Source organism: Postia placenta (genome assembly GCF_002117355.1).
Source record: "Postia placenta MAD-698-R-SB12 unplaced genomic scaffold POSPLAscaffold_3, whole genome shotgun sequence".
NCBI lineage: Eukaryota > Fungi > Basidiomycota > Agaricomycetes > Polyporales > Adustoporiaceae > Rhodonia > Rhodonia placenta.
In genome coordinates, this window is record NW_020169834.1 from 358,072 (window position 1) to 378,749 (window position 20,678).

The 20,678-nt window shown below is 50.6% G+C and overlaps 6 protein-coding genes across 6 annotated transcripts; 2 read left to right on the top strand and 4 right to left on the bottom strand.

Annotated features, from left to right (window-relative positions):
* Nucleotides 1-53: 53 nt before the first annotated feature.
* POSPLADRAFT_1044167 (hypothetical protein) lies at nucleotides 54-6,026 on the bottom strand (the record flags this gene model as incomplete). Its single annotated transcript, XM_024478480.1, has 10 exons — nucleotides 54-71; nucleotides 140-803; nucleotides 883-974; nucleotides 1,028-1,161; nucleotides 1,212-1,440; nucleotides 1,495-2,330; nucleotides 2,386-5,190; nucleotides 5,245-5,509; nucleotides 5,727-5,753; nucleotides 5,937-6,026. 10 exons carry the CDS (start codon nucleotides 6,024-6,026, stop codon nucleotides 54-56), a joined length of 5,160 nt encoding a protein of 1,719 aa, XP_024341478.1.
* Nucleotides 6,027-6,640: 614 nt separating this feature from the next.
* Nucleotides 6,641-7,085, top strand: POSPLADRAFT_1135890 (hypothetical protein; the record flags this gene model as incomplete). The annotated part of the gene is made up of 4 exons (XM_024484620.1): nucleotides 6,641-6,699; nucleotides 6,722-6,787; nucleotides 6,810-6,896; nucleotides 6,950-7,085. Coding segments are annotated over 4 exons (348 nt in total), but the record flags the coding sequence as incomplete, so codon positions are not given.
* Nucleotides 7,086-8,194: 1,109 nt separating this feature from the next.
* Nucleotides 8,195-10,313, bottom strand: POSPLADRAFT_1136478 (hypothetical protein; the record flags this gene model as incomplete). Its single annotated transcript, XM_024484691.1, has 12 exons — nucleotides 8,195-8,270; nucleotides 8,332-8,463; nucleotides 8,515-8,637; nucleotides 8,689-8,770; nucleotides 8,821-9,010; nucleotides 9,068-9,081; nucleotides 9,131-9,242; nucleotides 9,313-9,428; nucleotides 9,484-9,632; nucleotides 9,691-9,879; nucleotides 9,934-10,066; nucleotides 10,124-10,313. The coding sequence occupies 12 exons, from the start codon at nucleotides 10,311-10,313 to the stop codon at nucleotides 8,195-8,197; spliced, it is 1,506 nt and encodes a 501-aa protein (XP_024341480.1).
* A 597-nt stretch (nucleotides 10,314-10,910) lies between these two features.
* POSPLADRAFT_1133898 (hypothetical protein) lies at nucleotides 10,911-13,071 on the bottom strand (the record flags this gene model as incomplete). Its single annotated transcript, XM_024484410.1, has 11 exons — nucleotides 10,911-11,004; nucleotides 11,063-11,206; nucleotides 11,267-11,389; nucleotides 11,438-11,519; nucleotides 11,586-11,792; nucleotides 11,898-12,009; nucleotides 12,065-12,180; nucleotides 12,241-12,389; nucleotides 12,451-12,639; nucleotides 12,695-12,827; nucleotides 12,882-13,071. The coding sequence occupies 11 exons, from the start codon at nucleotides 13,069-13,071 to the stop codon at nucleotides 10,911-10,913; spliced, it is 1,539 nt and encodes a 512-aa protein (XP_024341481.1).
* Nucleotides 13,072-16,093: 3,022 nt separating this feature from the next.
* On the top strand, nucleotides 16,094-16,594 carry POSPLADRAFT_1053485 (hypothetical protein; the record flags this gene model as incomplete). Its single annotated transcript, XM_024480412.1, has 3 exons — nucleotides 16,094-16,226; nucleotides 16,283-16,398; nucleotides 16,454-16,594. 3 exons carry the CDS (start codon nucleotides 16,094-16,096, stop codon nucleotides 16,592-16,594), a joined length of 390 nt encoding a protein of 129 aa, XP_024341482.1.
* A 1,867-nt stretch (nucleotides 16,595-18,461) lies between these two features.
* Nucleotides 18,462-20,467, bottom strand: POSPLADRAFT_1134235 (hypothetical protein; the record flags this gene model as incomplete). Its single annotated transcript, XM_024484451.1, has 11 exons — nucleotides 18,462-18,615; nucleotides 18,676-18,798; nucleotides 18,847-18,928; nucleotides 18,995-19,184; nucleotides 19,234-19,247; nucleotides 19,300-19,411; nucleotides 19,467-19,582; nucleotides 19,642-19,790; nucleotides 19,847-20,035; nucleotides 20,086-20,218; nucleotides 20,278-20,467. 11 exons carry the CDS (start codon nucleotides 20,465-20,467, stop codon nucleotides 18,462-18,464), a joined length of 1,452 nt encoding a protein of 483 aa, XP_024341483.1.
* Nucleotides 20,468-20,678: the final 211 nt, after the last annotated feature.

The following is a 20,678-nucleotide window of genomic DNA, read 5'->3' on the forward strand; positions in this document are numbered from 1 at the left end:
CATGATGAAGAAAGCAATGTTGCAAGCCAAGACTAACTTATTTCGAACCAAAATCATCCACCACCCAAGAGCTAGACAATGAAGGTGTGGGTGTTGTAGGTGTTGTAGGCTGCATAGGAGCTTTCGGTCTGAGATCTACGGGCAATGTCTTCTGCGGCGTGGTCGATGCGAAACTCGGCAGCGGACCCCATTCGAATTTCGCCGCAGGGCTAGGACTTGTCGACGATTTTTTGAATTGGACTGGCTTCGCGTGGTATCTGCTATTCGTGGTTCGTCGTCTTGTTCCTGCTCCGTAATCTTCCTCTGGGCTAGAGGGTGAGAATGGGAAGTCTGTCTCAGTCGGGGCAGGGAAGGAATCTGGAGCGGTCGGGGTAGGAGTGGCAGCCGGAGTAGTTGAAATGGGGATGGCAATTGGGGTACTCGATTGCCCAGGGGTGAAGGGAGTGAGTCCAGCAAACAAGGACGGCTGGCCTGCAGGGGTCCTCACAGGCGTCTGAGGTGTATAGTCCACATGGCGTGGCTTTGTCGTGGCGGCCTGGGTGTTCAACAAGGGTTGTTTGCGAACCTTCAACAAGGCCCTCTTCAGCTTGCTTGCCGACATCTCCGCGTTCAAGGCAGCTGCAGTGGATGTGGCGACATTCGGCGTCGTGCCGGAATGGCTAGCTGGCGACTTCTCAAGTGATTTCTCGCCCGGCGATGGTGTGATTTGCCGGGGTTGTGGGTTCACCTTAGCACTTCGGGTGCTCAAGCCGGTGACCTTCTCTCGCTGTTGCTCTATAGCGACATCAATGTTGCGACAGATCCTGTTAATGGTGTCCAGAGAAGGCGCCCTGGGAATGCTCATTGAGTATGCACACTGCAACGCTGTGCGTGATGACCTACATTACGGCGGCCTTGCCAGTCTTTAACCGAGAGAGCCGCTTTTTTGCGGCCTCAACTTGCTCTTCAAGTTGCTGTATTTTCTCACGTAAATTCTGAACGACATTTTTAAGGAAAATCGATGACAGCTTGTCGATAGCACGCGTACCCTTATGTCCCTGCGCAAATGACTCTGCGTTTCGAGATGTTCAGGACCCAGCGTCCTAGCCTTGAGCATCCGTGCGAACTCGGCATCCATCGATGCTTTACTGAATCGAACTATCTCTTCTTTTCGCATACTCGCTGGTGGCGTACACTTAGATATCAGACCATGAAGCATCTTCAACACTCACCTCTCAGGAACTGGCTTTCAAGCTCATGAATGCCCTCCATAAGTGTAGTGTACTCATTGCGGAGCGCAGACAGCTGCTTCTCTAGTGAATCGCCGATAAGTTTCAGCCGACTCGTATCGGCCAAAGTCCATTTTTTGGGTTCGTTAAGATCAGCCATCGTGCGTGATCCAGATCCTGGCTGGTACTGTAACACCCTGAGTTTGGCTGCTTGTTGTGCCTCACTGTTGACCTGGCTAGCGTGTTAGTATATTGGGCTTTTACGAAGGTGGGACGTGTGGTTTACCTTCTCCATCTCTCTGGCAAGCGTGCTGAAGAGACGCATGCATTCCATTTGCATGCCTTCTTCTACCACTGGTGCTGTTGGCGTGATATTCGGTTGTGCTTGTGGGACACGATCACCACCGGGCAGTAGCGGTGGCATCTGAGGCCCTGGAAATAAACTCAGGGATGGCGAAGGTGACTGTAACGGCGCTCGACCCGCCGGGCCTGGTTTCGGTTGTGGTGTGAAAACTGACTGGGTGGGCGCCTTATCTGAAGCCGCCGTTACGGGAACATGTATCGGGGCAGGGTCAACAAATCGTTGACTTCCGGACGCATCTGACGTCGCACCTGTATCATCGGTGTCTTCATCGCCATTGATGGGCTGGCTTGCTAGAGGCGAACTCCTTGCGGGACGTGTGGAAGGTCTCCCAAGACCAAGCGAGGGCGCTACGGGAGCAGGAGATGATGGGGCGATTATGGGAAGTGTGCCTTTAGCGACAGTCGGATTACCGGGAGGTGTAGTGCCAGCGGGTTTCGTGAGCGATGACGATGATGTCATAGACGGTGTTGAAGTCGCTGGAGTAGGCGATATTTTTTCTTCTTCCGTCGAGGTCACGACTGCTTGTGGCACACTGGAAACCTCCACAGTTTCTTCCGTGCCATCATGGTCCTCATCGTCTTCCTCTTCCTCGTCTTCTTCACTGCCTTCTCCGTCAACGGAAGAGTGGGACAAAAATGAGATGACATCGTCGTCGTCGTCATCATCATCACCATCCCCTTCCAGTTGTTCCAAAGCATGTTCGTAATCAGCTTCGCGCCGCCAAGGTTCAGCTTCACGTTCTTTACCCTTGTCACGCACTACAATAGTGATCTGTTAATATATCGTGGCGCATAGATCCATACGAGCACTTACGTTGTGCCTCTCGCTGAGCAAAGAACGACACAGGGGCGTTGGATTTAGCTGTGGAAGCGGACGCTGAATTACTCTTCTCGTCCTGGAGCACTTCTGTCTTTTCTCTCAACATGTCACCGAAAGATTTGCCTGAACTAGGAGCACTTCCAAAGCCGACGTTAGTACCGCTGAAAGCGGCAAACGCACTTTTGACCACAGGTATCACTTCCGGACGAGGGGGTGCGGCACTAGGCCCGAACACGGATCGTGCTGCACCAAGTGGCGAAGGTGAGCCGAAAGTCGGCTTGGCGGCATCAGCAGGAGCTTTCGGTGGCGTGCTAGGTGGAGTGGTGGATGCAAGAGCCAACGCTGGGGCCGTAGAGCCTGCTGGAGAGCTGCTTGGTGCTTTTGCTGCCTTGAAGAAGGATGAAGACGTGTCGATCGCACCAAAAGCACCAAATCCTGCGCCAATATGAGAAAATCCATAGGGCGATGTCTTGAGCTGGCTAAAAGCACCCGTCCCAGTCGGCGCAGAACTGCCGCTCTGGCTAGGCTTCGTTGTGTCGGGCGTGTCCCTCGCCTGGGATTCTGCTCTCTTGCCCTCTTGCGTGGCGTTGTTGATTCCGGCAGTAGACTTTGCGTCTTCTCTGGTAGTCTCACTGCTCTTGGCACTGGGCTGATCCCCCGTGCTGGTTGAGGCTGACCACACAGGCTTCGCGGCCGGCTGAGATGATGCGCTACTAAAACTTGCTCCGGATTGAGCATATGCCGCGAATGCGCTGCCAGTCGCAACGTTCGTGCTACCTACTCCTGTCCCAGGTGTGGGTTGACTCGTCTGCGGTCCGGTAACAGGTTGTGCGAAAGCAGGTTGGCCAAAGGCAGGCTGGCCAAACGCCGGTTTGCCAAAGGCGGATTGACCGAACACGGATTGACCAAATGCAGACGGCGTTGTCTTCAGTTGTCCGAAGGCTCCTGTCGATGGAGTGGCGGGTGCGAGAGCCGCCGCAGGCTCTGAAGTGCTGTCCATCGTTTCCGACGGGACCCTCGCGATCTGTTCGGCCGCGCTTAGCGCCGGTGCACTCGTCGAGAACTGGGTTTTCTGCCCACTGTCCTTGTCGTCCATCGCGGAATCACCGCCAGAAGACGTGGCCCACACCGGTTTGGCGTCTGCTTTCGCTGCAAAGCTGGCGAAACCACTAGCAGGTGATTGAGCGAATGCGCTGAATCCCACGCTAGAAGGTCCAGCAGCGCCTGCTGATTGAGTTGGCGGATTGGCGGCCGTCGCGAATCCTGACCGACCAAATGCTGGCTGACCGAACGCCGGCTGCCCGAACGCCGACTGTGCGGGTGCTGGTTGGCTGAAGGCAGATTGTGCAGGTGGTGATTGGCTGAAAGCAGATTGCCCAAGAGCAGGCTGCCCAAATCCGGTCTGCCCAAAAGCAGGTTGCGCAGTAGTAGACTTCGCGAATCCCGATTGTCCAAATGCTGGCTGCGAGAAGCCGGGTTTGCCGAGAGCTGACTGCTGCCCGAAAGCAGGCTGACCGAACCCTGAGGCTGGCTTCAAGTCGGACGTCGTCGCCGGTGCTGGGGTGGAAGAGAACGCTGAGCTGCCAGAAGTGAAGATGGAAGGGTTGTTCGACGTCTGGTTGACAAAAGCACCGAACCCTACGGCAGGTTTGAGGCCATTGAACGCCGATTGAGAGGATGGTGCGAAAGCAGATCCTGTACCACTGGTTGTCGAGCCCTGAGCGGGCGGCGACACTGCAGCAAACGATCCAAACATCCCCGAGGATCCTTGCCCCGACGGCTTCTTTCCATTGTCGTCACCACCGCCTAGAGACATTCCCCCCAGCCCAGCATCAGCGATAAACTCAGAATCCATCGCGTCGTCAGTGATGCTGGAGGCTGAGGCTTGTGGGGCTGGAGTAGGCGAGATGGATGCTGACGAGCTGAATGCAGTTTGCCCGAACTTGCTCGGAGCATTTGCGAAAGCACTGAACGCACCGCCGCTTGAAGATGGCACTGTCGTACTGAAGGCCGCCGGAGTAGAGCCGAAGGGACTGGGTTTGGGCGCCTCCGGTGCGGACTGTAAATGCTGTTGCCCTATTTGCGATGATTCCTGTGCAGCGGAAGATGCGTTCAACATCCCTGGGTAAGGAACTCCAGCCGTATTGACAATCTGCCAAGCCAGAACCGTCCCATCGCTTGCGTACACGTACAAGATCGGAGGTGGGGGTACTTCCACAGAATCACCCGCTGGCGTGATGTGCAGATAGGGCTCAGTGTTGGTTAGGTCGAGTTCTAAGCCAACTAGGATAGTATCGTCCATTTCCATACTCATAGGCACAGTAGGAGTCGACATTTCATCCAGCGGCAGGTGGCACCATTGCTCGATAGCAGTTGAGTCGTTTAGACAGCCAAGTAAACCTATGTCTGACGATGCACTGTCGCCCACGAAAATCAACATGCGCACATTGACCCAGCTGCGCAGCGTCACAACAAATTGTGCATGCGGGCGCAGGCAAGGAAGAGGGTAATTCGGTGGATTCAGCTTGATGTCGCCTGCAGTGCGGGCCTTCGGATCAGATGTCACGATATAATGACTGTAGGTTGGTATGTCCTCGGGAGGAATATAGCCGCGGACCACGAATTCTGCGTAAAATTCCGTGTTTGTGAGCCAATGAGATGAAGCAATACGTTGGTCCCCGAGAGCGGGCGGTTTTGGTACCACATTCTTCAGCTCGGACGGTGTAGACGGTGCAAAAGTAATGATATCACCATTCTCGAGACCCATGGCCAGCTGCTTTCCTTTCGGAGACCACGTTACTGCACATGAACCACGTGAGTTATATCCCATAGGCTGACCCGAGAAACACGCACCAGAAAAAGGATTGGTGTCCGGTGTACTGCCCCGTTTCCATCCACCCACCGATTTCATGTTCTGGATATCATACAGCTCAACAGAAAGGTGCGGAGAACCCTCATCAACTGAGCGATAAACAGCTACAAGTTCTGGTATGTCTCCCGGGTTGGGAACCACTTGCTTGAGTGGGATGTCGCCGCTAGACTTGAATGTATGCAAAGGGATCTGGTTGGAATCCGGCCCAGAGAGGAGCGCCTGAGTGTCGAACACTGAAATCTCGCCCTGGACAGAGACAACGAGCAGGCGCGATTCTTTACACGCAAAGGAAAGAATTACGGGCCTTTCGGCAAGCGGAATATGCTTTTGGGATTCAAAATCGATCTCTCCTTCTCTGTCTGAGTCGGTGAGAAATGTAGAACGCAATTCGGCGAGTGGGCAGCATATTAGACCTGTGCTGGTGTGAACAAATGCAAAACCAGCACGCAACAGCGAGACTCACCATATCCAGCCTCCCCTGTACGTATAACTGCAGCAAAGCATTGTTTGGTATTGGCGACGGTGAACAAACGGGCTTGAGTCGCATGGGGGAGGTCTTGTGGGTTCACGTCCCTTGGCGAGAGGCGTACACGCGAGCGTTGATTTAGCAGACGTAGTATGAGAAACTGTGACTCTGATTAGCATCACAAAAAGAGACAAGAAATTAACGTACATCCGGGTCCTTCGACTCGCCGTTCTTGGATATTCGTGGCTGCCCTTCTTGTGGTTGCGGGTACGGCTGAAGGAAGGCAATGTTCGACATGTGTAAGCAAAGCCGTAGTCCTCTGAGGTAGAGGCGTCGTGTAGGGGATATCACAAGGCCAGAAATACAGATGTTCAGTTGATAGAATAGAGACGGCGAGCAGCCGGCGAGTCTCGCTCGCCACAGACGCGACTGAGATCACGTGATTCTGTCTTAAGCAGCGAATTTCAATTTGCGACGAATTCCTTTTTTCGGTTAGTTCTTGCCACCCAGTCAAAAGTGCATCTGAGCGGAACGAGGCAGAACGGGGCTTGTCTCGTCCAACTGAGTAGAGCGGTGCAGATCTGAGCGATACATCCCTTATCTAGGCCCGTCACATCAAACGTCATTCCCAGTGAAAATGGCGGCTATTTTGTCTGATCACACTCCGGTATTGCATGACGCGGATGCTTCATGCACGTCATAAGTTCCACTGGACACAACAATTCGTCATATATGCTGGACACCTTGTCTCCATACACGAACTAGATCTGATCATGTGACTGCATCCTCTGGCCGCGCGGCGCACTCTACATTCTTCTCCCTCTTACTACCACAATCAAGCACAAACTCGGCAGTATCCTATCCCTCTACTTGTAGAGACATATAGTAAGCATCAAGGAAAACCCACCACGGCATCTACGCACTACAAGCCCCCTACGATATCCTCATCGTCTGATGTCACAGCAGCCATGTGAGTAGATCGTATATGATAGGCCAGACATGTCTCAACGAGGAACGAGCAAAGTTGTATCTAATGGCGTCCAGTCGCTCTACAGGAGGTGAGCATATGTACGGTACAAGGGGCAGTAAGGAAGAATTTGTGAGCTTCAGTGAGATGGAAACATCGACCGAAGCTCGTGTCGAGAAACCTAAGTGTGCGGCAGCACGGTGAGTCATTATTAACTACAGTACTCGGGCTAAATGAAGAGGTCCGAATCTAGTGCTGATCAGGAACGCAAGGAGCGCGACAATGTCGCGCAGATCCTGACGCGATGTCGCGGCGTCATGCGCGTGCCCACACGCGGGGTGAACTTGTATATGGGGTACATGGACACCTTGACTGAGATAATCGCATAGGCATGAGGCGTTATCCCTTTTACGTGAGTCGTTATCAGCTCATGTTTAAAAATTAATGCGCATATAGTGACCCCATTTTCGAGATCAGTGTTCTTTCCACCTCCATCCCTCTTATTGAAGGCATCTAGTTCGTACTCGCATTCTCCAGTTCCCTCTCCCAGTGGCGGGCCCCTGGTGGGGTAGGAATACTCATTGGTGCGTCTACTCGCTGCGAGTACCCCCTGTCTGATATAGCTGACTCTGCTTGCCGTGCTACACCTCACAGGTCTCATTCGTACATACTCCTTGCCACATCTTCTGTGTGGCGCTTAGCGCGGACAGGCACACACAACCCTTCGGAACATGAGGCTACACTTGAAGACAGTCCTCAAGCACACCATTGTCGACGGCAGCATAATGAATAGCATAGTGATAGATGTCCTTGCTGACATTAACTAGTTCACCCTCATGCAGTCTGAGATGCGAGAGTGCGTCCCGCTACCTGTCCTGTCCTACTTGTGTTCTCTGCTGACAATATGTGACTATGTAGATTGACTGAGCTGGGGTCTGCAATCCTGACAGGCCATATGTTGTGTCTGCTCGGCTGCAACATCAGCGAGCCCGAGATGTTGGTGGAAGCGCAGACAAGGAGAAGTGGTCAGGCTGAAAGCAAGTGGTGGAGCATCTCTGGGTGTGGGCAGTGGGTTGTTTAAGGACAACGGCATGTATATAAACAAACAGAGCGTATTTGAACAAATGGAGTGTATATTAACAATCGGAGCATATATGCACAATCGGAGCGTAGCGAGGATATTCAGATAGCTTCGTTCTGCACCAATGGGCTCCGATATGCCCCTCGGTTTCAGTCCAGAATTGGGAGGTACAGCGGGGCATAACGTGGTCTATCGGAAATTCTGACAGCACGTCAATTGCTCCGATACACCACGATTCCCCTGGATCTGCTCAGATGCGATTTTGACCGGGCTTGCCAGACAGTACAACTCCAAGCTTCTCGCATTGATATGAGGCTAAGGCTGTGTCCTCAGAGGTTGTCGGTAAATCACACTCTAGGGGTAGGTAATGGCTACTAGTACATAGTGACATCACAAACTCCCCACTTTCAGTTACCGCTATTCGACCCCTAGAATCAGCTTCTCAGCATCTGTGGACCGGGCGGTGACTTTGCAGTCCATTGTCGTGGGGTGGCTAAATTTGATCAAGTTCACTATTAGTAGTCTCACGGACCCACTGCGTGTCGCGGACGGACCTGATAGCACCTGAGGTGTATTCGACGGGGAGATTGTTTGTACCCAGAGCTCTCTCGATAGTCATGGTCGAAAGGACACGGACTACGATAATGAAAAGGGAGTCTTCAGCCAGAATTTGCCCAGGGCAGGCGCTGATCCATCCTCCGTAAAATGGCGAGCTCCACTTTAGACTGTGAGCTTACCGTCTCCCATAGCCAAATGCAAAAGTCCGCGGGTCTGGATTGAGAGCAGCACTAGGGCTCAGGTACCGCTCCGGCCTGACCTCGAAAGGATCCGGGTAAAGGGAAGGATCGTGCATCACAGCCCTGATCGTTCGACGTGAGGAACGGTCAGTTGCCAATGATCCTGGGTCTTACCAACTGTTGGCAAATATGGTAGAACCTTTCGGAATGTGATAGCCTCTGTATTCGTCATCTTGCATCAAACTATGTGGTAGTGCTGTCACCTTCTTCGTGAGTACGCAATGCGGTCGACATCTAAGTTCTTACCCAGTGGCAATACTGGATTCCACCGTAAGATCTCCTTGATCAGGGCATTGACATAGGGCAGATTCGGCCTATCATTGTAATCGGGGAGCTTGCCAGCCTCGACGACGGTGTCGAGCTCGGCTTGAGCTTTTTTCTGGACTTCCGGATAGAGTCCCATTATCAGAAAGAACGACTCTAAAGCAGAGACTGTCTGTCATGCAATCAATATTATCAAGACATGATACGAAGCATTAGATGAGTTGCTTACTGTATCAGCGGCAGCTACGGAATGGTCAGCACGATGGTGAGCAACAAGTAATAAACAGCTGACAAGCATAGAGGATAGCCGTTGAGGTCCTCTGGAGCTCCGCGTCGTCGGCATTGGGTTTAGGGTTACTTTCTATGACGGATGCTGTCACTGATGGTGGTGCCGTCCCCTGAGCCTGATCAATGAGAGAGCAGAAGCTAGGGTTATATCGTTGTAAGTTTGTCTAGAGATGCTGAATATCGTACCAGCTGTTGTTTGACATACTCGAAAGGCTCATCTCGAAGGCGAGCCAAGGTATGTTTCCGCTGCTTTGCTACTGCTTTCCATCCCGTGCCCGGTACCCAATCGGGGACATATTTTACTAATCGACACATGTGGGATGAGAAACGACCACATGAACCCTTTCGAATGCTTACAGAATGGAAAGTTGTCCACGAGATATGCGCCCGGTCGAACGGATCGCGCGAAGTCTTCCGTAGATGCTTCGGCAAGTCGGACAAAGGGGTCGTCAAAATTGTCGATAGTGCGGCCATGGGAAACCTGGAAGATAACCGCGGCGACATACCTGGACATGCAAGACTTATGCGCTAGAGTGCTACATCATGGTTTGCGGTACTACTTACCATCTGATATGCATACGTAGATTGGAGTTATCCCTCAAGATTCTGGGCAAGAGTTGTGACACTTTCGAGATTTGCACCTGCTGCAGCCTTGACGCGCTTCGTGCGTTAATGTTTCCTTGGATGAGCTTGCGACCTTCTCTCAGACGGTTTCCGTATGGCTCCATTACAACGAACTTGTCAAACCCGATACTAGATAACGCCTTCAGCGTACGTGTCTACTGCATATAAAGGAAAATTTCGCACAATTCGCTCGCCATCGTAAAAAATGGCCGATCAGAGTATATAGTACTCCTCTTCTCCAGCAGGTCGAGGATCACGTCTGGGGAGCTCAATACGATGATATGCCTACCAAAGACGGAGAGATGCATGATGTCGCCTGGGTGCATGGGTCATGCATTTTCTAGTTCAGTTATGGTGTTCAAAAGTAACGTACCATATGTCTTCGCCCACTTGGCGAAGGTAATCCACTCCCGTTCGCGGGGCATTTGAAGAGCATTTCCAAGTACAGGAAGCCCTCGCGGTCCAGGAGGCATAGGCAAGTGGGAGGACCGCTTGCCGAGCAGGCGAGCAGCAACTAGGACAAGCAAACAACACAGTGCTGTGTAAACGGGAGTCTGAATCATCTCTGACTCAAGTCTAGGGAGAAATTCTGCAGAAAAATAGGTGCCCTACCGAGGGCCACGGTATTTAAAGACCACGAGAAACATTGGCATAAACAGGGAGCCCAGAGCTCTAACAGCTGACGGTGAGAAACTTAGATATGGGAGAAGCAAGATAGACGGTCCCATGCCAGAGGATGACAGAGGAAGCGAATTAGACCAGGGGTATGCGGGTGCTATTCCCACAATTTGGGGCACGCGCTTGAATGCATTCTCGCTAGAACTGGAAGTACTTAATGAGCAATGAGAACGATGGCGTGCAATGTCATTATGATCGTTTGGAAAAAGAGAAATGGAGAACATACATTAGAGGCTGGTCTTCGCTGACGGCCCTCTGAAAATCGAATAATGCCGTAATCTTCACGTGGTTTTGTGTCATGTTCATGAAGCACATATGTGTGCATGGTTTCGGTGAAAGCGTGAGATAAATTCACTTTGACCGGTGGAGATATTCCTGATAACGATGACGTCACAGATTGTACTATCCTTCATTCCCTACATTTTGGAACAGGCCCTTTCACAGTTCAGGAGTACGAGACAATATCAGGTGGCCACAGAGCCTCAAGCCTCTCCATCACGGCTCGCGTTGGTGAGAATGAGCCTTTCAGATTCCGCTGATCGTACAGTGACGTTACACTGTACGGAGGTGGGATGGCTGATAATAGAACCCGCTAAGTATTCATGTATATGTACGCCACATCAGGTGGACGTACCTTATGGCCCCGGAGGTATATTCGACGTTGACGTCAATAGGTAGGCCGTCAGAGCCTATCGGTTTCGTGATGTTCATCGTTGACAATACCGATGCTATCAGAAGAAAGAGCGTGTCCTCAGCTAGTAGCTGTCCAGGACAGACACTTCGCGCACGACATATACAGTCAATGCATAATCAGGGGTGATCAGACAACACAACAGACCGTCTTCCATAACCGAAGGCGAACTGCCGGGGGTCGGGGTTCAGAGCACCTTGATCGCTCAGATATCTCTCTGGCTTCACCTCGAAGGGGTCGGGATAGAGCGCAGGGTCGTGCATCACGGCCCTGGAATGGATCAGAACAGTGATATATACAGCGACGCCACGCACTCACCAGCTGTTGGCTAGCACAGTAGCACCCTTCGGTATGTGGTAGCCTCGATATGTGTCGTCCTCCATAAGACTATGTGGAAGAGCTGCATCGCTGTCCATGAGCTTGCGAGCCCGACAGCTTTGTCAACGCGAGCGCGCATCAGTCTCACCTAGCGGGAGCACGGGGTTCCACCGCAGAACTTCCTTGATCAAGGCATCAATGTAAGGCAGCTTGTCTCTATCGCCATAGTCTGGAAGTCTTCCGGCCTCGACGACGCTATCGAGCTCAGCCTGCGCTTTGTTTTGCACTTCTGGATATAATGTCATGATTAAGAAGAACGATTCGATTGCCGAGACCGACTGAGAATTCGTCAACACTCGGATATGGACCAGGTACCAAATTATCAGCTTACTGTGTCAGCTGCAGCTGCAAGGAGTTGTGAATGCAAACATCTTCCTCGCGATGTATGAAGTATGGTCACCTGAATACAAGATACTTGTTGACGTCTTTTGCAACTCCTCCTCTTCCGGATCCGGATTAGGATTTTCTTCTATCAAAGATGCCGTGACCGAGGGTTGCGCTGTGCCTTGAGCCTAGTCGCATTACTAGTCAACATATATCCGTAAGATATCGAACAATGATATTCACTAGTTGTTGTTTCACGACTTCATACGGATAGTCGCGCAACTTGTGTAGCATACGTCGCCTTTCTCTGATCACAGATTTCCAGCCGGTTCCGGGTACCCATTCGGGTACATACTTCACTAGAGCGAGCAAAACTTGAATTCAATATCTCGTGTCTGTCAGCGAGTGAGGGGCCTCACAGAATGGCAGACTATCGACTAGATAGACAAAAGGTCTGACAGAGAGAGCAAAGTCTTCATTTGTAGTTTCGACGAGTTTGACGAAGGCGTCATCAGGGTCTTGTATGTCGCGACCGTGGGATATCTTGAAAATGACAGCAGCAACCAGCCTGTACATGTACACGTATTTACACCATCGTATTTGAACTAGTGAACAGAATTTGTACTCACCATCTTACATGCAAGCGAAGGTGGCCGCTATCCTCAAACAGCTTACGCAAGAACAGCAACATTTTTGACACCTGTACTGGGTGCAAAATAGCCGCATTACGCGTGTTGATGTTGTTCAGGATGAGTTTTCGTCCTTCCCGTAGGCGGGGCCCGTAGGGCTCCAAAATAATAAATTTGTCATAACCAATCCTGACGAAGGTCAATGAATGCCGCACACCGGAGACAGACAAACAGACAGACGTACAACCCGCTGGCCAGAGGGAAGTACGGTCTATCAGAGTAGATAGCACTCCGCTTCTCGAGCAATTCGGATATGATGCCCGCATCACTCAAGACAATGAAATGCGTGCTGAAAACGGAGAGATGGACGATGCCACCTATGAATAGGCTCGTTTCTCGAACTCATATAATATTTGTATCGATTTGCTTACCGTATGCTTTCGCCCACTCAGCAAACTTGACCCATTCGCGCTCGCGGGGCATCTGCAAGGCATTTCCGATGATTGGAACCCTACGCGGACCGGGAGGCATAGGGAAGCGATGTAGTCGTCTGCCAAGTTGCAAAGCAACTATTGAGACCAAAAATACGCAAAGACACACGGAGATGAATGGCGGGTCCATCCTAGAGCGGGAAACCAGAAGGCTGTCTGCAACAGACGAGAGGTCCATGGTACACTGACTGTAATTCGAGGTTCCGGAGGAGTAAATAGGACCCTAGACGCGCATTACGTCTCCGCTTACCCAACGAGCTGGATGATAGGATCACCTGAAAGGCGCAAGTTCCGTATGCTATGTCTCAGTGATCATTCAACGCTTGGAGCGTGGCATGGAAGTTCCTTCTGTTCCGGCGTGATTCACTTAAACTCCGTTGGCGTCAGTGAAGATCTTCGTAAAAAATATATGCCAGATAGGAAGGATAGGACACGCCCGCCAAGATGCAAGCCGCGCGGTAGTGCGCCCGGCATTATTAATGTCGAAGTTCAGAGGTTGATGGCGGCTTATGAGGGAATACCCGTAGTCAGTTTCCTGTGAGCAGAGCATAATACACTTCCTTCGACTCACGCAGACCCCAGATATCCATACACATACCTAGGATCCAGGTCGCATCAATTCATGCTCTGAACCAAGGTCCCGGTAGTTCATCGGCGTCACATGTCACATGGCTGAACTAGTACAGATGGGAGACATTTATTGGATGCTGGTGGATAAATCGAAACAGTGATCGCACTCACGTCATGTCCGTGCTAGCCGGTGGCCATGTAGTCAAGTGCCCAGCGAGTCTCTGCCACTGGACCCTGCATGTGCGAAGCACACAAAGGTAGTTGACTCGTAATACCTATTCTGATTGATCAGGCGACTATAGAAGCAAATGATACTGATAAAGTTAAGACGTGTCCGTTGAGAGTGTCAGCCTTCGTCGAATGATGATGACTGCATGAGAGCATAGTAAGTCTGACTCAAAATACAAGAATGATTGCGTTCAAGAAACGGAGCAAAACCATGCCGCTCAGAGTTATGCAATTACATCCGGAGCTTGCATAGATCAAGGTGAAGGAAGTGTATTACGTTCTACTCACAGGAGAATGGTCAGATAGCGATTCAACTTGTGTGAATCGGACTTGCAAAGTAGGTATGCCTCGGCAGTCCTCGAGGATGTAACCCTAACCTACACATGAGTACCTAATGAGGTAATGCCAAATAACCGGCATCAGATCTAGGTTCCAGAGGTCTCGCTGATGCGCTGCCTTGCCGCAAGGTTGATTCTACTCTGCAATCGTGTCCAGACCTCTGCGGGAAGGCAATCGCTCACACGCAGTGTGTGGGATGTGATGGAGCTCAGACAAACACGACTCATCTTCTCGTCCCGGATCTCGGGCAAACTTAAACATCCTTCCAGTTGTCGAAATGATGGACTTTTGTACGGCTGCAATTCCTAGCTTTCTCACATTTATTCGGCGAAACTAACTACCCGCTAAGTTTAGATATGTGCTGGCGTCTGTGCTGGCGTCTGGTTATGCACACTGCTCATGATAACAAGTTATTGCGAGCTACTTCCATTACAGTGAAACCAATAACGATAAACCTCCCTCGCGAAAATTACAGATAGGCGGCACGGGGCATAGCGGCGCTCGGCATCTCGTCGTGACGTGTCATCCCCTTAGACGTTGTTTGCGGCAGCCATATAAAGTAATCCACGCCAACACTTCAATAATTGCCCGTTTGCCGAGGTCTACCCCGACCCCCGTCGCTCTCTGTTTCCGCTAGCATTCGCAGACAGTGACAAATTCTGCACCCCATGACGCAATGCCAGTGGCTGCTTCAATTTGACCATCAGTCATGAAGCCAGACATGTGTACAACGAGTTTCTGAAATGGATATATTACTGACCATGATGGCGAGAAGACGAAAGGATTATAGCAAAGTTGTACCTCACTTGTCAAATCGCTGCTCTTATAGTCCCGAGCGCTCACTCATGTTTCATATCGAAGGCTATTACCACACCAGATGAACATATCTCACCGTATCTGCACAATGTGCATGTACAGCGAGACTAGAGAAGTACGGGTCTTTTGTCAGGTTCAATATGAAGTAGTAAGGCTAGTACCCGTCGAATCATGCCTGCATCCAACTACAGCCGATATCCCATGTGAATATACAAGGCTAGCCCTCTGTTACGGTATGTACAGCTCCTCACTGCATGGCGCGCGGCTCCTGAAGGTGTCTAGATGAACCGAGGAAGATGAGCCACTGGTAGAGTAATTTCATATATCTGATGAGAATCTCCAAAGCATTTGCACCTCTCCGACTTCCGAAGCCAGAAGACCGTGTCAGCAGGTACTCGATAACGAAATCCGTCAATGTATGCTCATCCGAGCGTGTATATAAGGACGATCGATATGCTACAGTAGTAGCTATTCCGGCCATGTCTGCGACAATCATTCTCGAGGCATATACGGGTGTCATCGTTGCCGTCTTGCTCGTGGTATACTTCGTGTACACTCAAGTTGTATCCAGGCATTACCTTCCGTCTCCCCCAGGTCCTAATCCTGTACCCTTGCTCGGAAACTACTATCGGTTGCCTCACGACCACTTGGAACGAACCCTTGCTCAATGGGGTAGAATTTGGTGAGTGGCGTATTTCGTGGCTTCGAGAGTGTCTTAAAACAGTGTTCCTTCCACTAAGGGGACGTGATATACGCATCATTCTTTACCAAGCCGGTTATCATTATACATTTGTAAAAAGGAGCCCGAGACTTGATGGCGAAACGAGGCGCAAAGTACTCCGATAAGCCTCGTTTCACAAACATCAGCGAAATGTATTTTATGGACTCCAGTGATCTCCCCAATTGTGCTAATGCGGAACATTAACCTGCCGAATAGGATAGGCTGAGAATTATACATGGGAGGCACACCCTCGGCGGAGGAATTTCGCAAACACAGTAGATGGGGTTCTTGGGGCCTTCCACGCCAGGAACTCCCGCATACAATACCACCCCATTCAACGCAGAAGCTTGCGGCCTTTCTGACTGAACTGCTTGAGACTCTGCACGAAGTCCAATTTCATCTCAAAAGGTCGGTTCGAGGATTTGATAGTCCATCAGCGCCGTGCTAAGTCCTCAACAGATCCGTGGGGAGAGTCCTTATGGAACTTGTGTACGGTAAGGTAGAGATCTCGGATAGAGATGAAACCATCTTAGCGATTGCTCGGACTATGGATGGTATTGGCCGTGATGGCGGGTACCCGTGCCTGACAATTCCTGATAATATTCCCATTGGTGGGTCTCCTTCCACCCAGTCCCTGATGAGTTCATCTAATAACACGATCATCTAGTACGCTGGATACCGTCTTCGCTTCCAGGGGCGGGGTTCAAGAGTAAGGCCGATGTCGCAAAACGAGCTACAATAGACGCGCGAGAACGTCCTTACAAGATGGCGCGAGCAGCGATGGTATGTATATCTTCCAATAAGCCATTGGTAGACCGGTTCGTGACTGTCAATGCAGAGTGCTGGTGCGGCAAAAACGTCCTTTACCCATGCCTGTATTGAAGAGGCGAACGCACGAGGGCTACTTTCCGCGGAGGAAGAAGACGATATCAAGATAATGGCAGCTATGGTGTATAGAGGTGCTCCAAAACAATTGTAACTCGGCCATGCGTTTTACTAAATTGTTGGTCGGATATAGTGGGAACGACCACAGTAAGTATGTCTGAATCGGGAAATGGCCGAACGTCAACCTGACATTGTTCCAGACTTCTGCCACGCTATACACATTTGTATTGGCAATGGTACTCCACCCGCATGTTCTGAGAAAAGCGCAAAAGGAAATCGATAAAGTGCTCAGCCGTGGGAATCTTCCAGATGTGTTTGACCGCGAATCATTACCTTATCTCGAGTGTGTTATTGAACAAACATATCGGTAAACCTTTACTAGGCGATCCGGTTTGTATTCATTCTCATTCCGTTGACCAGGTGGAACACCGTGATTCTCATTGGTACATATGGTAGCTTCGTTCGTAAACCAATTTTGGCAAGGCACTAGGTCTTCCGCACGAAGTCTCCACAGCCGACCGCTATCGAGGGTACAACATACCAGGTCGTTCTGTCATTATTTCAAATCTCTGGTAGGCAGCTGATCACACTTGGAAATCAGTGGCTCACGGGAGATACAGGGGGATCAGCCAGAACCACGAAGCTTATCCTCAGCCGGAAATGTTTATTCCTGAACACTTCACTCAAGGAGGTATACCGGAAGCAACAGCAGAAGACCCGCGAAAGTTCGTGTTCGGCTTCGGTCGGCGGTGAGTCAATTAACACCTCATTATGTCCCCTACAAAGGATATATTGAGAATAATTCGCTTCACAGGGCTTGTCCAGGACGACTCTTTGCAGATGATAACTTGTGGCTCGCGATCGCAAACCTTGTTGCTGTGTTCGATTCAGAAAGGCATACGATGACCGGGGCAATGAAATTACCCCTCTGGTAGAGTTCACGTCGGGATTCGTGAGGTAGGTGCCCTGAGGCCCCAAGATGAGATGCACGCTCATAACGAGCAGGAATCCGGTGCAGTTTCCCTGCGATATCAGGCCGCGATCGGAACACGCCACACGCCTTGTACACGAGTTCAAAGCGGCTGTAGAATATTGATCACGGAGAGTCAAACTACTGTCATTGTCACCTGATAATACACTCCTGCTCAGCGCTCAGCTGTCGTCATTCAGTAGTCGGCCCCACTGTTCCTGAATATTGAATGTATTTCACTCCTCGAGTCGGATTAGATTGATCATATGCAGTCATGCCATGTGAGAGTTGGGCGGTTATACAGCATCGTGGAGACCGCTGAGCGAGCATGTTGGCGTCGAAGTCCAACCATTGGCAATGGCCGAGATTTCTCTGCAACCGAACTCCCCGTTTTGCTGAAGATATTCTTATAATGCTGTCATACTCACACTGTGTGTGACGCGCCAGAAATTGCAGGCTCTTCATCGTACGTTGTGAAGCTGAGAATCACTCATGTTTTGTGGAAATTGAATCATTACTCCGGGAAAGCGACTTTACTAATGGACACGAGTCCTACCATTCCAGACATCTCGCTAAACTGAGCAGAACGAGAAGTCAAGTTACTGCAGCAGTCACTGGCTGTCAAGGTGAGTCTGGTAAACCCGGTGATTCGAAGAGTCTGCGCTACGTGTCTTGCAAATGTCCTACTGAAGGCGTGAGACATTTTAGTCCGCTGAGGTAATGTGCCACACGATGGCGTCTATCGTCGTGAACTGTATAATGCCTCATCTACTACATTGTGGATCTGAACCATCAATTAGGAATAAAGGGCACAAGGTAGTATTGCGCAATATTCGTCAGTCTCAAGCCTCTCCATCCCTGCTCAATGTATTGTTCAAGATAAGCTTTTCAGCTTCCACTGATCGTACGGCGATGCCGCACTGTACAGAGACGGGATGGCTAAACATGAAAGTTCGATGAGAAAGCCTGCACATGTGCAAAACGTATGACTCTAGACGCGCCTTATAGCCCCGGAGGTATATTCGACGTTGACGTCAATAGGTAGGCCGTCAGAGCCTATCGGTTTCGTGATGTTCATCGTTGACAATACCGATGCTATCAGAAGAAAGAGCGTGTCCTCAGCTAGTAGCTGTCCAGGACAGACACTTCGTGCACGACATATACAGTCAATACATAATCAGGGGTGATCAGACAACACAACAGACCGTCTTCCATAACCGAAGGCGAACTGCCGAGGGTCGGGGTTCAGAGCACCTTGATCGCTCAGATACCTCTCTGGCTTCACCTCGAAGGGGTCGGGATAGAGCGCAGGGTCGTGCATCACGGCCCTGGAATGGATCAGAACAGTGATATATACAGCAACGCCACGCACTCACCAGCTGTTGGCTAGCACAGTAGCACCCTTCGGTATGTGGTAGCCTCGATATGTGTCGTCCTCCATAAGACTATGTGGAAGAGCTGCATCGCTGTCCATGAGCTTGCGAGCCCAGCAGCTTTGTCAACGCGAGCGCGCATCAGTCTCACCTAGCGGGAGCACGGGGTTCCACCGCAGAACTTCCTTGATCAAGGCATCAATGTAAGGCAGCTTGTCTCTATCGCCATAGTCTGGAAGTCTTCCGGCCTCGACGACGCTATCGAGCTCAACCTGTGCTTTGTTTTGCACTTCTGGATATAGCGTCATGATTAAGAAGAACGATTCGATTGCCGAGACCGACTGGATGTATGTCAGCATTCAGGCATCGAATTGGTACTGCGATTCCTACTGTATCAGCTGCAGCTGCAAGGGGTTGTTAATGCAAACATTTCCCTCGCAATGCATCAGATTTTACCTGAATACAAGACGCTCGTGGAGGTCTTTTGCAGCTCTTCCTCTTTTGGATCCGGGTTAGGATTGTTTTCTATCACGGACGCTGTGATCGAGGGCTGCGCTGTACCTTGAGCCTGGGTTCACTAATAGTCAACGTATATCCGCAGGATTGCGAGCAATGATATTCACAAGTTGTTGTTTCACGACTTCATAAGGATAGTCGCGCAGCCTGTCTAGCGTGCGTCGCCTTTCTTTGACCACGGATTTCCAGCCGGTCCCGGGTACCCAGTCGGGTACATACTTCACTAAAGCGAACAGAACTTCTGTTAGATACATTACATCTGTCAGCTGTCAGGAGCCTCACGGAACGGCAGACTGTCGACTAGATAGACAAATGGCCTAACCGAGAGGGCAAAGTCTTCATTGGTCGTTTCAACAAGTTTAACGAAGGGATCATTGAAATCCGTGATGTTGCGGCCGTGCGAGACTTGAAAGACGATGGCAGCGACCAACCTAAATGTTTACGTACAATCTCATTTTCAGACATGACAAGTACTGCTTGTACTCACCATCGTACATGCAGACGTAAGTTCGCATTATCCTCAAGAATCTTACGCAAGAACAGAGATACTTTGGACTTCTGTACTGTGTGAAAGGCGGTCATGTTGCGCGTGTTGAAGTTGTTAAGGAGGAATTTGCGACCTTCTCGTAAGCGGGGTCCGTAGGGCTCCAATATGATGAACTTGTCATAACCAATCCTAGCACATACTGTCAACGGTGATCGCGTAAAAGGAGGTGGGAGACGCACAGATCGCAGGCGAGAGGGAAAAATGGCCTATCAGAGTAGATCGCGCTCCTCTTTTCGAGCAAATCGGCTATGACTTCCGCGTCGTTCAAGACAATGAAATGTGTATTGAAAATGGAAAGATGTAAGATGCCGCCTAGAGATATTACATCATTCCTATAGATCGGTCTGTGATATTTGCACTAAACCACTTACCGTATGTTTTTGCCCATTCAGTGAACTTGACCCACTCGCGTTCCTGAGGCATTTGCAAAGCATTTCCGATGATAGGAAACCCACGCGGACCGGGAGGCATAGGGAAGCGACGAAGTCGCCTGTCAAGCCACAAAACGAAACTCGAGACTAAGATGACACAAAGACATGCGTGGGTGAGTGGCAGGGCCATTATGAACCGAAGTATAGATGATTCATTCAAGTTTCGCAGGCGGACGCCGGCTTTTGTATTGCCAGGCATTCCTCAACCCGCGGCAAAAGAGGGCAGCTGTCATTGATCGCCTCTAGCGTTACTTTGACATGGAAGTACCTCCACGATGCAGTTCACCCTAACTCCGCTGACATGAGTGAGAATGTATTTTTAGGAATTATACCGTCACCGG